The sequence below is a fragment of the Telmatherina bonti genome (assembly GCF_933228915.1).
Source record: "Telmatherina bonti genome assembly, chromosome: 14".
In the NCBI taxonomy this organism is placed as follows: Eukaryota; Metazoa; Chordata; class Actinopteri; order Atheriniformes; family Telmatherinidae; genus Telmatherina; species Telmatherina bonti.
Window position 1 is genome coordinate 16,056,264 of NC_136612.1, and position 13,099 is coordinate 16,069,362.

Sequence of the window (13,099 nt, forward strand, 5' to 3'; positions counted from 1 at the left end):
TACGGCAGCAAGTATTTCAAAGGCTGAACGTCATGTCAACAGCGAACCAGGTGTTTTTTGGGGATAGGAGCGACGTGCCTGATCTCCTGAAGGCCTTGGCTGACTACCCCTTCTCTTTTCCTGCTTTTGATGAAATTGGTGAGAGAATTTTCTTTTTCGTTTTGTCGTTCATAACATTATTCTCCTTCAAAAGAGAGTCAGGTTCAACACCTTAAAAAAAGATAAGTCCAGATGAAGTCTTATTCATCACATTACAATCTGACAGTAGGAATTGAACTTTTGTTTCAACTTGTTTGGAAAAGTTTACACTTTATACTGACTTACTATATATATATATATATATATATACACTATGTATATACTACTATACTATATACATATACACATACACAATATACTGAGGTAATGATAAGGCCATACTGGAGGCTCTGGTCTTTAATATCAAGAAGTGTATTTGCTAGTTTGCCCTCACTGATGTAAATTATATTGATAAGGCAAAAGTTTCACACAGTTCAGGCTATAAACTGGCTTATTGATTGCTTATCCAATATGTCTATGCTCATACTACGTCAATGATGCCATGGTAATCCTTAAAGTGCTTAAAAGAAGTGCTTAAAAGAAAAATCATATCGAGTTCCCAAGTCCAGTTGCCTTCATTTAAAGAGTATTGTTTATAGTTTAAGCCTCAGTTGCAGAAGTATAAGACAGTGACCAGATATGGATTATTTAAAAGCTTAAGAACGTGTCTGGGGGGTGGCTCACATGGACAGGTGGTTGCATTATCTCAACAGACTGAAGTCTTTCACAGTGATGTCAACATGAGAGTTTGCAACTGATGCAATAAAACAGAAACAGGGTTTATTCAGGGTTTCATCACATCGTTAGTGGTTTTTATACACTTGCTGTACTTTCTTGCTCAAATTCTTTAAGTTGGTATGTGGTTTTTTAGCTCTCTGTATGTTGTGAAAGAGCAGGGGGGAAAAAGGAAAGAAGAGAAGGTTGAGGTGGAAGGACACGCGTGCAAGCAAGGTCTCCACCCAAACTAAAGCAGACAGGTTATCATATTACTTGTTTACATTTTCATTTGTTTCCGTGTTGCTGTCTCTTCTCACGTGTCTCCTTCAGCTTTGTTTGAATATTTACAAAAACACCTCACTCTCTAAGTGATGCACACAGGGATTGTAACCTATTCAGGGATTTCCTGATTTAAAAAAAAAAAACTTCCTTTGAGTATCCCTCTGCCCATTTCTTAGATGTGGTGGTGCTGCTGAAGGATGGAGGTGAAAAGAACAGAAAATCAAAACATATTTTAAGACATTTAGTTGTCTGATTTTAAAAAGTCTTTAATAAAAATCATACAAAAATCATACAAATGCTTTATATGGCTGTGACCTGGAGAATCTGCTGACACTTCTTGCAACATGCCTTGATTTTATTATATACACGTGTTGCCACATAGATTTGTGGTTAAAGTCAGCATCATGTGGCAAACAACGAGGCTGAAACAAAATGTCACAGACCAGAGAAGGATATGATTAAATAAGTGAAAGAGTTAAATGAAACCACAACATTGTACAAGATTTCTTGGCTGTGGACCATTTCAGCACTGGATAGCTCCCAGAATGGATGCACTTCCTCACATGGGATTCTCCTCCCTATGGGACATGCAGACAATACAGAAACACTACCAGTGTGCTTTTGAAGCTGGAATTTCATGCTGATCAAGCCTCACCTTAATAGTTTGTTACTCTAACGAGCAAAATTCACATTGAAATGCAACCTAAATACATCCAAAATTAGAGTCATATTATAAATAAAGCTTCATTCATGAAATGACTTGTTACCACATTTGTGACTTATGCTGACTGGCTAATATGTTGTGGAATTATTTGTAGTTATTTTTCCTGTGGCACATAATAGAGAAGAGTGTATGTTTGTTGCATATTCTGTTGGACACTCCCTGATGTTTCTGTTTAATCTTTTGCTTTCCTATAACGCCCCACACTGTGGTAGTGTTTATAAAATCTGCCAAACATCCCAGCCACCCCTGCATCTTAGGTTTGTTACAAACGTCTTTTAGTCTGCTCAGATACTCCTCTTTGTTCTCAGAAGTTGGACATTGTGCCACCTGGATGCGGATTGTTTTATCTGTGTTTATGAACAGTAGGGGGCGCTAAGATCTGTTTTGTTTAGTGTTTTATTTTTTTCTTTCTTTTTCTAAAGGAGCAGCTTGGTATGCACTGTACACACAGTGAACTCCAGACACAGCTTTCCTTCTACTTCTCAACCAACACCTTCTGCAGAATCCTAATCAAGTAACTGAATGACAGCTTAATTCAGAGGTGTGACACTTAGAAATAAGTTTATCATGCCTCACTTTTAGATATGAATCACCCATTTGTCAAGGTGACACCTTTTGATTACATGTTTATAGGACACAGAGTGTTGTACAAATGAGGTCACTCAAGCTGCTGCAAAGACACTGGAATGATCCCACTATGTGTTGCTTTTTATTTAGATTGAGTCTGTTAGTCTTCAATCCCCCTTTTTTGGTATTCATGTACAAGCTGCAGGTTTCATTTGGCGTCCTTTCTGCAGGGACCAGTTCATGTTTACTTCACAGCTGATAAGAGCTGTATAAACTTCTACAGAACCCCCCACAAACTAGCAGGGAAGGTGGGTTGGGATCGGGTTGAACATTGTGTTCCTGAACCCAAACATCCAGCCTGAGAAAGTGAGGGAGAGGCGCTGACTGTCGCGTGCCCTGAAACGTGAGATATCCACCTATTGAGGCACTTTATATGAATAATTCATTTTTAATTACATTTTCCAAGATCAAATACTCCCGAGTGTGTTGAAATTGAGGCGCTTGCATGGGTTTAACATAATCAGGTTTTTTTTGGTCATGAAGTGGAGACATTTTGGGGAATGTCAATGTTTAAAAACAGATTTTTCCTCGAGCTCTGTAGTGGACAACGTGCTTTGTGTTCTCTAAATTCCGCGTGCCAGCTGTTCAAGCGGTGGGCGCGTGCTCGTTGTCGCTCTCCTTGCCTTGCACGTGCAGAGTATCTGAAGCCCCGCCCCTCGACAGATTGTGCTGTCACATGAGGTGGGTGGGGGCGGCCGCACGTGTTTGGCCACGAGTGTCTTGTTGCAAAGGACAACAAGTCCATTGCAGGATATTCTTAGGGCGTGTGTGTGTGTGTGTGTGTGTGTGTGTGTGTGTGTGTGTGTGTGTGTGTGTGTGTGAACAGTATCCATGTCAGTCTGTTATAGTTGTGGAAATCTGAGATATTTCATACTTCATCAAAAAGTGTCTCTTACCTTTTATTTATTTATTTTTTAAATTAAACATCAATGTTCCCCTGGCACGAGACTGTGCAGTCTTGTTGCACTTTATGCAATACGTGTATTAGCTGTGTAGTTTCATTTTATTTAACTATATCAACGTGTTTTTGACGCCAATGAGCAATTATAAAGCGATTAGAGAGGAAAAGTAGAAGCGCTGCAATATATATTAAAACGATGTCAGTGGTAGCCAATCAGCTTCTACTATTGCGGGTGGGCGTGGCGATGGGCTCATGAATATCCAATGAGCGCTCTGGCTGGGCACTGAGAACAAGGGGTTTGTGTAGTGTTGTTTTCCCGTCCTAAAGCATTAATATTGACAAAACTGACTTGACAGCAACAGTAGCGTCGGAACAAGCGAGAAGCTTTGGTTCTTTATTTTGTTTATTTCAGCAGCTTTGTGGTTTTTAGCTCCAGTTGTCGCTTCCATACAGCTCCGGTCCCCTCGGAGCTTTGGCAGGGAAACAATGCCTGGCAAAGCAGCGGTGGCAGTGGCGCTTAAACCCAGCGGTAACGTCGCTGCAGCGGCTCCTCACAAGTCATTTCCTTTTGCTTTGAAGAAGATTATGGACATCCCTCCTCCAAATATCCTGGAGGAAGGCGAGGACGGTAAGCTTTTACACGGTGGTGTAAACGCTGTTGTCCAGTTTGTCTGCAGCGTGAATCAGTGTGGAGTTTGAAGACTGTTGCAAGGGTGTGAACTTAACTAGACACGTACAGCGTGATATTTTGAGAGCATGCCAAATCATTAAATGCTCTTTAAAAATATATATGGTTGTTTGTATGTTGGGATTGTGTCTCACATGCGCGTGGCCAGCTGCTTTGGGGAGGAAGCGAAAAGGGAACAAAAAGTTCTAATTCTGATGCGCTGTTCTTCAAGCTGTGAAACTGGACTATAAAGACACTTAAAGACAGAGTCACTGCTTGGTATTAAACCAGATCCATTTATATTATGTCATTTTGCTTCCAGTTCGCGTGGGGATGCTTTGTGTTTTGGGTTGGCAAGCGTGAACTCCCACTCTCTCACTTTGACTTCCGTGAAAGCTCATATCGTCTCCCTTGTACCAGCTCTCCTTTTATCAGCCTCTGCATTGTTAACCTTTTGTTTCGACCTACTATTTTTGTCAGACACACACACAGGGGCACTGTACCTTCTTTGCATGTGTCCCTGTGAAAGTCATGTGCATGCACCACCAACATCTTGCGCATTTCTGAAACTACAGTGTCCTTTTGCTTTTTCCTCCCCTGCAGAAATAGAAAAGGAAAAGCTATGCTCCACTGAGGATGTGGAAGGAGGTGGAGCTGTCGCACCCAGTACAGGTGGAGGTTCCAGAGGAGGAGGAGGTGGTGGTGGAAGTAGTGGAGGTGGTGGGGTATCAGCCTCCCTAACTCCAGCCATCTGGGAGAAGACAATTCCTTATGATGGAGAGACTTTCCACTTGGAGTACATGGACCTGGATGAGTTCCTCCTGGAAAATGGGATCCCTGTCACCTTGGAGGAAGAGGAGCTGCAGAAGACTCTGACCTCAGTGGAGGGCAAAGGCAAATGCATTCCCAAAGTTACTCCTGTAGCTACTGGTGCTCCTCCTCCTGCTGCTGAGGGCAGCGTACCAACATCAGAATCCCCCCCATCCCCTTCTACAGTCACCTCAGATCCAGAAGAAACTGTGACGGTCACTACTTTACAACCAGCCAAGCTAGAAGAGGAGGAGGAGGAGGACGAAGAAGAAGATGGGCAAGAGCCTTTGTCTGAGGAAGCAACAGCAAAAGCAGAATTGAAGAAAACAGGTGAGTGATGCAGTTCTTTATTAATTTCCGTTGGTTCATATTAAATCTGAATGACCTCAGATTCTGCTGTGTACTTTTGTTTTCCAGTTCATTGACTGGACTTAGAAAATGAAAGTATATGTATGCAATCACACAACTAAAACACTGACTTAGATTTTTATACATTTGTCAAACAAGCTACAAGATTTTTTTATGCTATAACATGTAAATCCCCAAGTTATAAAAAATTAAAAAAAAAAAAAACCTAAATGCTAAAATTGGACATTTTTGTGCTTTGGAGCATTCATTGTAATATCCAAGTGAATATTACAATCCCTGAAAATAATTTTGGAGATTTTTCTGACACAACCACTGCAGGCCTTGTGGCATCTGTCAGAGTACATAATATAGTGAATAAAGCAGGGATCCTCAGTCCTGGTCCTCAACAGTCAGTGTCCTGCAAGTGTCCCTGCTGCAACACACCTGACTCAGACTCAGACATACTCTACAAATGTTTGCTATATACACACTGATCTGAATCAGGTGTGTCGCAATGGAGACACTTGGAAAAACCTGCATGACAACGGCCCTCGACAACCAGGATTGAGTATCTTTGGAATAAACCTTTAAATGCAGTGTGTTTGCAGGTAAAGGAGGCAGATTTTCATGTGAGCAGTAGATCTTGTTTGTAAAGTTTCATTGCAATGGCTTCTCTTTGTACCCATGCTTACTATTTGTTCCTTTAGCCACAGATCGTAACACTGCAGAGCGGAACACGCCCTCTCCTATCGACCCAGATGCCATCGAGGTGGACATACCTTTCCAGCCAGATCCCACAGACCTTGTTCTGTCCAGCGTGCCGGGAGGAGAGCTGTTCAACCCCCGCAAACACAAGTTTTCTGACGAGGATCTAAAACCGCAGCCCATGATCAAGAAGGCCAAGAAAGTTTTTGTTCCAGATGAACAGAAGGTAGTTTTTTGTTTTTTTGTTTTTTGTTACGATTAGCGACACGAACATGTTCTAACTTTTACCTTTCCTAGATCTTAGTGGGAATTTAGTCAATTTTATGGACAAATTTTACATATGTATTTGAAGTTGATCTCCACGTCTGTGTTATTTTCACTGACTTTCATTCTTTTGTTTCCTCAGGATGATAAGTACTGGTCCAGGAGGAAGAAGAACAATCTGGCAGCAAAGCGTTCCCGTGATGCACGACGGCTGAAAGAAAACCAGATAACCGTGCGCGCCTCTTTCCTTGAGAGGGAAAATGCCGCGCTGAGGCAGCAAGTTTCTGAGCTGCGCAAGGACTGCGGCCGCTGCAAGAACATCTTGGCCCGCTATGAGGCTAAGTACGGCCCACTGTAAAGAAAAAAATAAAACAAGACTCAGAAGAAAAACCCACGAGGCGTCAATCTGACCGAAGCAGAACTCCCTTCCCCACAGAATCCAACACAGACACAAACACAAAGGGAATCTTAATTTGCACTGTTGTCTTATCTGACCTCTGGTCACTGTGTCGAGCTCCAGCTGATGTCTCGTCACATGACGCTGGAGTTTGGGATACATACTGGCAGGCAGTGAGGCATGATGGGAGCCGAGGTCACAGGAAGGCCTGTGGAGAGCGCCTTGCTCCTACACACAGAGAGAGAGAGAGAGAGAGGAAGGGGACTGTTGTCAGAGCTCCTACGGGCAAACACATGAGGAAAATTGGGTTTTATCGCAAGTAAAGCTCATGAAAGTCATGTAACAAACAGCAGGCTGGTACAACAAATTCACCAGCTTTTAAATACTAACGCCACCTTTGATCACAACACTTCTTAACGGACCAAATCTAGTAGGGTCAGTCAGATGTTGAGTATTTTTAACAAGGCACACTTTGCCGTCTTTCACATTTTTCTTGCTTTGTACTCAAACTAATATTCTGGCTGAGGCTAAATAAAGGAGCAGGAGTCAGACTGATGGAGGTACGTCCAGTCCGGAGAGGGAGGAGACCTTAGTTTAGCACTGGAGAAGAGAAGGGAAGTCTGTTAGTGGTGTGGTTCAGTCACTGTTCTTCCCTCATATCAAACAAACACACACACACACACAAAAACACACGTTTATGCGCACACAAAAAGTAGTAAAAAACTGTGTATATACAGTCATAGCATTTTGTGTTGCGTGTTTTTATCGTGTGTAACTCATTTTTGCACCTTTTCCTTAAACACGCATTACGTGTTTGAACTGGTAAAACTGCCTTGTTTACCACAGACACGGTGGGAGACGCAGTAGCTCCGTAAGGGGAAAAAAACAAATTAAAAAAAAAAAAAGCATGAGCTGTAGTTTATGACTACTGCGATATTTTCTTCTCTACTGATCTCAGATCAGCATTCAGAGCTACAGATAAGATTTTTATGAAAGAAGTTATTACAGATTTTTGCTTTACAAAGTGTCTTTTTTTTTTTGCTTCGTGGTTACTTTAAAAATAATAATAAAAAAAAGGGTACGTTTGATGATATTCAGGGCCCTCAATGGTGGAGGGGTATGTTCCTAAGCAGAGATGTTTATTTCACTACACACTGCAAGTAGAGGGCGCTGGATTCACTGTCTGCCTGCCAAAGGAGCAGTGATACTGGTTTTTATTATTTTCCTTTTATTTTTATTCCCCCCATTTCTTGTGATTGTAGCCAGGCATAAAGCAGACTGCTTCCCAACCGTGTAAATACTCCCCTAGTCTCATGGTCTTTATTTCCTAAGATGAACTTTGTGTCTTTATTAATCTACGCATACCCTAATAATTGCCAAATAGTCAATGAGTGCTGTATTTATTCTGATGGTAATAACACATCCATTGATTGTGATGTACAACAAAAGGTCTGAAGATTTAATTTCCTTTTAAGGAATAATAATGATATAAAGACACCAATGATTGAATTCACTGGGAAAACTGTGCGTTTTGAAAACAGATTTAGATACTCCATTGGTGGGTTGGTTAACTTTTTTTTCCCTAAATGACAAAGCACACTCTTATTTACCTCATCCAACACTTCCTCTCCTGGGTGGTTAAAGTTGAGGCGGGGGGCAGGGCTACAGAGTGGCGTTGATTGAAGCAAACTGCACTTCAGAAGCAGCTTAGTTTTATTTGGCAAAAACTGATCTGAGTCCGGTTTTTGTTTTTTTTTCCTTTGCTGGAGTAGCTTAGCCTCACTAAATTAGTAAACACATTACAGACTGTTAGGAGAGTCTCTGTCTCCAGTGTCTCTGGCTGATGCACATTTAGTGCTCATAATCACTGCAATCTGGGAAAGAAAATTAATGTGGCAATAATACTCTGTTATGTAATGCCTGTTTAATTTCAGTAACGATGTTGTATGTCAAATTGCTATCATGTATTGAATAGAAACGTCCCAAAGTCCTTTGTGCTTCCAGTTTAAATCCTCTGGTAAGGATCCTAATGCATGAAACCCAGTAAGCTTGTCTTTCTTTTTCTTTTTTTTTTTCCTCTCTTGTAAATGTTTACACCAAGTGTACTTATGTCTGTAAACCATCGCTGAGAGCTGGGTATGTTTTTGGATAGCTGGGCTGATGGGATGCTATACAAAGCAGAGCACGTTTGCTGTGATGTCATGCGTTTATGGCTCGCACAACAGCGCCACCCATCCTCGTGCAGCTGGATGTTGCGGCAAACTGGAGCGGAAAACAGCATCATTTGATCTCTGTGGATCGGCTTGTGTTCACCAAAGATCGATCCAACATATATCAGCATACACGGGATCAGCTGGTGCTTTTCTGTTTTCCTGGTTGATCGTGTGTTTGGGGATTCTGGTGGTGTAGTATAGCAGGCATTTTTAAAGCATTGCGCTTGTTTTATTTGGTTTATTATTATTTTTTCATCGACATTCAGACTTCACATCGACTGCATTGTGTTGTTTTAAAAATCATTGTAGCTGATGAGGACAGACTTGGTTACTTTTTTTTAACCGAATAAAAAAAATATTCTGCAAAAATGAAGGTACTGGCCGGCAGGGCTTTTTAAGATAATAAATCACGAAAGTACTTTGTAAAGTACTGCATAGAGTATACGTAGCAGTCTTTTTTTTTTTTTTTTCCCTTATGCAAAGCGCCTCATAAAACTGGGTTAAAATGTAGAAACGCAGCATGATGTATCCTCACGTGTGGGCATGTCTGCAGACAAAGACCAGCTGCAAACCTTGATGCCCCTTTTTAGGCAATGACTGTTAGAAATCTGTATTTTTCTCTCCCATAATTAGAGGTTTCCTTGTCTTATGTTTAAAAGAAGTTTGAATTTGTCTTTGAACCTTGGGATTTGCAGGCTCACTATCAGAAAATATGAATGACTTTTGATCGAAAGATGTCTGGACAAGGAACATCATGTAGTCAGATGAGCAAGTTAAGGACATGTTATCCAGTAAAAAAACAAAAAAACAAACCAGTATTTAGGTCTAATAATTTTAGAAAAAACTACTGTTGTTTGTCTTAACTGGTTTCACGTGCTTCGTATCGACACCTTTCTGTCCACAGTAGCTACAATACTCCTGAAAAGAAAAAAAAAAAGTAAATATCTTTGTTGAAAAGTTTTGTGGTGTTCTGTTCTCTTTTTATATAAAAGTGTTTTTTTGTAACCTTGTATCTTGATTCATGCAGCTGTAGTAGGCTACCTTGTTCTATCTGTACCTTGTAATATGCATATGAAATAAAAATGGATTTTAATGACACGCCGGCTCATGCTTTGACCTCTACTGAGTGACTCATCCAGCAGCTGCGGCAGTGAAACAATGGAAAAACAAAGGAGTGTTTGGTGGACAAATAAAAATCTTATCTGATGTGCACAATCAGCCTGGTCAAGGTGTAAATGCATAGGCACATATATAAAAAAAAAAAGAAAAATTGATTTTATTTTTTCCATGTCAGGCAGCAGTTTGATTTATTCTGTCCTTTCACGGCTTCATCCCTGCTGCTCATCAGTATTCCAGAGGAGTAGGAGATGTTACGTAACAATCACATCGACACACAAGGGAGATGTGTTGCGTAACAGCAGCCGCCTCAAAGGCAAGCGGGCTGGATGTGTATGAGTGTGTGTGTGTGCGCGCGCGCACGTGAAGGATGGACACAAAGAAAGGAAAGAATCAGGTGGTTGTAAGGATGGAAAAGAGGGATGAGATGAAAGGAAACTAACAAGATTGTTAAGATGTCAGGGAAGCGGTGTGTGTGTGATGTGGAGCAGAGTCTCGCATGTTAATGTCACACCACTCCACACGGCACGGTCGAGTATGTTGGCCTCACGTGCACGAGCTTGGAGCTGTCTGTACAGAGCCACAGACAGACAGAGGAGAGGCTGATGAAATGTAAAGTAATATCTGCTGGGATGAGTCCAGTAGAGGTAGGTGAGCAATCTGGCTGCTCACCATTTGAGAATCCCATCTTCGCTTTGAATTATTGATCAAACATCACTTGAATTTGTTTTCTGCCATACCAGGACACGTTGTTCCACAGTTTCAATCTGCTTTTTAAATGTTTGATCTGGAACATGCTCAACTTTACTAAACACACACACACACAGGGCCGGATTAAAAGTGTACAGACCCCTGGGCCCAGAGTGTTCCAGGGCCCCCGCTCCACAACATAACATAGTAAAAATTGTGAATGATACACAGTGAAATGACTTTTCTAATATCTCTCAGCCAGTGGTACCAAAAGCAGTAGACACTGTGGTGTAACTGTCTGGCATTTATGTACATTTTGTTTCATGTCCAAACTGCTGATATGTGCCCGACATGGGGCTACAATGGGTGTGGGCCCAGGTCCATTGGATAATCTGGCCTTGCGCGCACACACACACACACACACACACACACACACACACACACACACACACACACACACAAAGGAGTATGCTTCAAAACTCTCCACAGAAACAATAAGGACGCAATTTTTTTTTTATTTTCCATGCTTTTTTTTTTGCCAATCAGCTTTTATTACAAACTTAAAAAAGAATCCGATACAATAAGAAACTGCAGTAGTAACACCCCATTCCTGAGGGGCAGCACAGAAAACAGGTCATTGCATCTCCGTAGTGAAAGAGTCAGACATCTACAGGGTGTACAGATCAGATACAAAATAGGAAAAAAACATACAGGCAGGAAACAAAGCACTATTTTTTATATATTTTTTCATCTGAACTTTTAATTACATCTATATTACTCTTAAATGTGCAAGTTTACAAAGAAAATAAACTTCTTGTATGTCAATGAAATATTCCAAAGTGCAAAATAAAACACATTGATATAAGCAAAGGACATCAGAATACAAAATTCTTTCCTTTAACATTCAACCCTGCTTGCAGAGTAGCCTGTGCTCAGAGAGGGTTCACGCCTGCTTAACACCACTTCAGATTCAATTATTTCCATGTGAAAAAAACATATGGTCACAAAGAGGAGATGACGAACCAGCTCTTAATCCTCACATCTCACCTGTTGAGCATGCAGGCGATTGAACAGAATCCCTCTAAGACATTTAAAAGCCAGAAGATTGAATTTTATTTGCCACAGGCCACTTATAGCAGGGTTGACAGCCTTTTAAAGCACATTCAACCACCTCTCTTCCTTCTAAATCTGTCAGAAGAGCAGCCACTTACTGAGGAGATATACTGGATTTGTTTTTCTAGGTTGCTGAGAGGTAGAAACCCCTTAATTATAGCATTAGACTGCACTGGAGAAGAGTGAGCATCATTGTAAGCAATGACAATCTGGGATATGGCTATAGTATCAGAGCCAGAAGGGTTCTAGCCGAGTGAGTGTCGCTCAAACTATAGAAATGGAGCAGAAATGCAGCCAATTTCATGTTTAAAGAAAAGAAAAGAAAAAAAAAAAAGGTGTTAATAAATTTTGTTCATTAATAGATCTTGTGATAAAGAACAAAAACAAGATTGGTAGCTTCAACTAGTGCAAAAGTCATAGAAATTTATTTATTTTCTTTTACAAAAGTTAATGCACCAACCTTAAATGTGAAGATTTTTGGTTTAAAATGTACTGCCTATGGGAGTGATGCTGTCAGGCTGCCCTGGGAGCACACAAAGAGTGATATTGGCCATCTTTTCCTGAACAACTGCACTGTAAACATTCGCTTCTTCAACTCCAAATCCAAACTGAAGAATACATTTACCCGTCTTATTAAAAAAACGCTGTACAAGGTACAATACACATTCAATACTTTATTCTGTACATCTTTATTTTGTCTCAGTTTGCATATATTCATGTTACTTTATGAAAAAATAACTTCAGCATGTAAGAAACTAAACAAAGAATTTGAACATAAGAACTCTTACATACACACACACACACACACACACACACACACACACACACACACACACACACACACACACACACACACACACACACACACACACACACACACACACACACACTCCTGGAGTTACAGGTCTTATTCATACAAATACAAGGGATCATTTGCAAAAACAACAGAAATACAGGAGGGGGGAGGGAGGGAAGGGGTAGAAATCTTTCATTTGAAATCAAATAAATTCAGGAGATGAGTCCATCTGCATGCATCTCCTTGAAAAAGAAAAATGAGGAATGAAACGTGCATGTAGTTGACATGTCACATTACCAAAACATTGTGACCACAAGCCGTGGGTCTTCCTGTAACAAACAAAACTAAATGTATCGCTTCAGGCCAGGAAGATATTCAAATAAACAAGCTAAGAATAACAACTCATTACCACCACGATGCATCGTATACAAATTTAGCTCTCTTAATCTCTAAAGCATTTCATGAACAGGGGAATAAAATGTGCAACAACCAGAGGGGAGGGCAACGGCGTGGTTTAACGCCGATCTGCGTGGAGACGCAGCATCAGGAGCCCAGTGATAAAGTGCAGGACATCTGAATATGTCGAGGTCACCCCTCCCTGTAGTGACAAACCAATAATGACATATGTCGCGACTGTTAAATGTGCATGAG

At 40.9% G+C, this 13,099-nt stretch overlaps 1 protein-coding gene across 2 annotated transcripts; it reads left to right on the forward strand.

Annotated features, from left to right (window-relative positions):
- Nucleotides 1–17: 17 nt before the first annotated feature.
- tefb (TEF transcription factor, PAR bZIP family member b) lies at nt 18–9,692 on the forward strand. Of its 2 annotated transcripts, none has more exons than XM_079252366.1 (4): nt 18–138; nt 4,600–5,136; nt 5,862–6,085; nt 6,266–9,692. In XM_079252366.1, the coding sequence occupies exons 1-4, from the start codon at nt 33–35 to the stop codon at nt 6,479–6,481; spliced, it is 1,083 nt and encodes a 360-aa protein (XP_079108492.1). In that variant the 5' UTR covers nt 18–32; the 3' UTR covers nt 6,482–9,692. The 2 variants fall into 2 exon arrangements, with proteins under 2 accessions (XP_079108492.1, XP_079108491.1); XM_079252365.1 differs by lacking the exon at nt 18–138 and adding an exon at nt 3,659–3,957.
- Nucleotides 9,693–13,099: the final 3,407 nt, after the last annotated feature.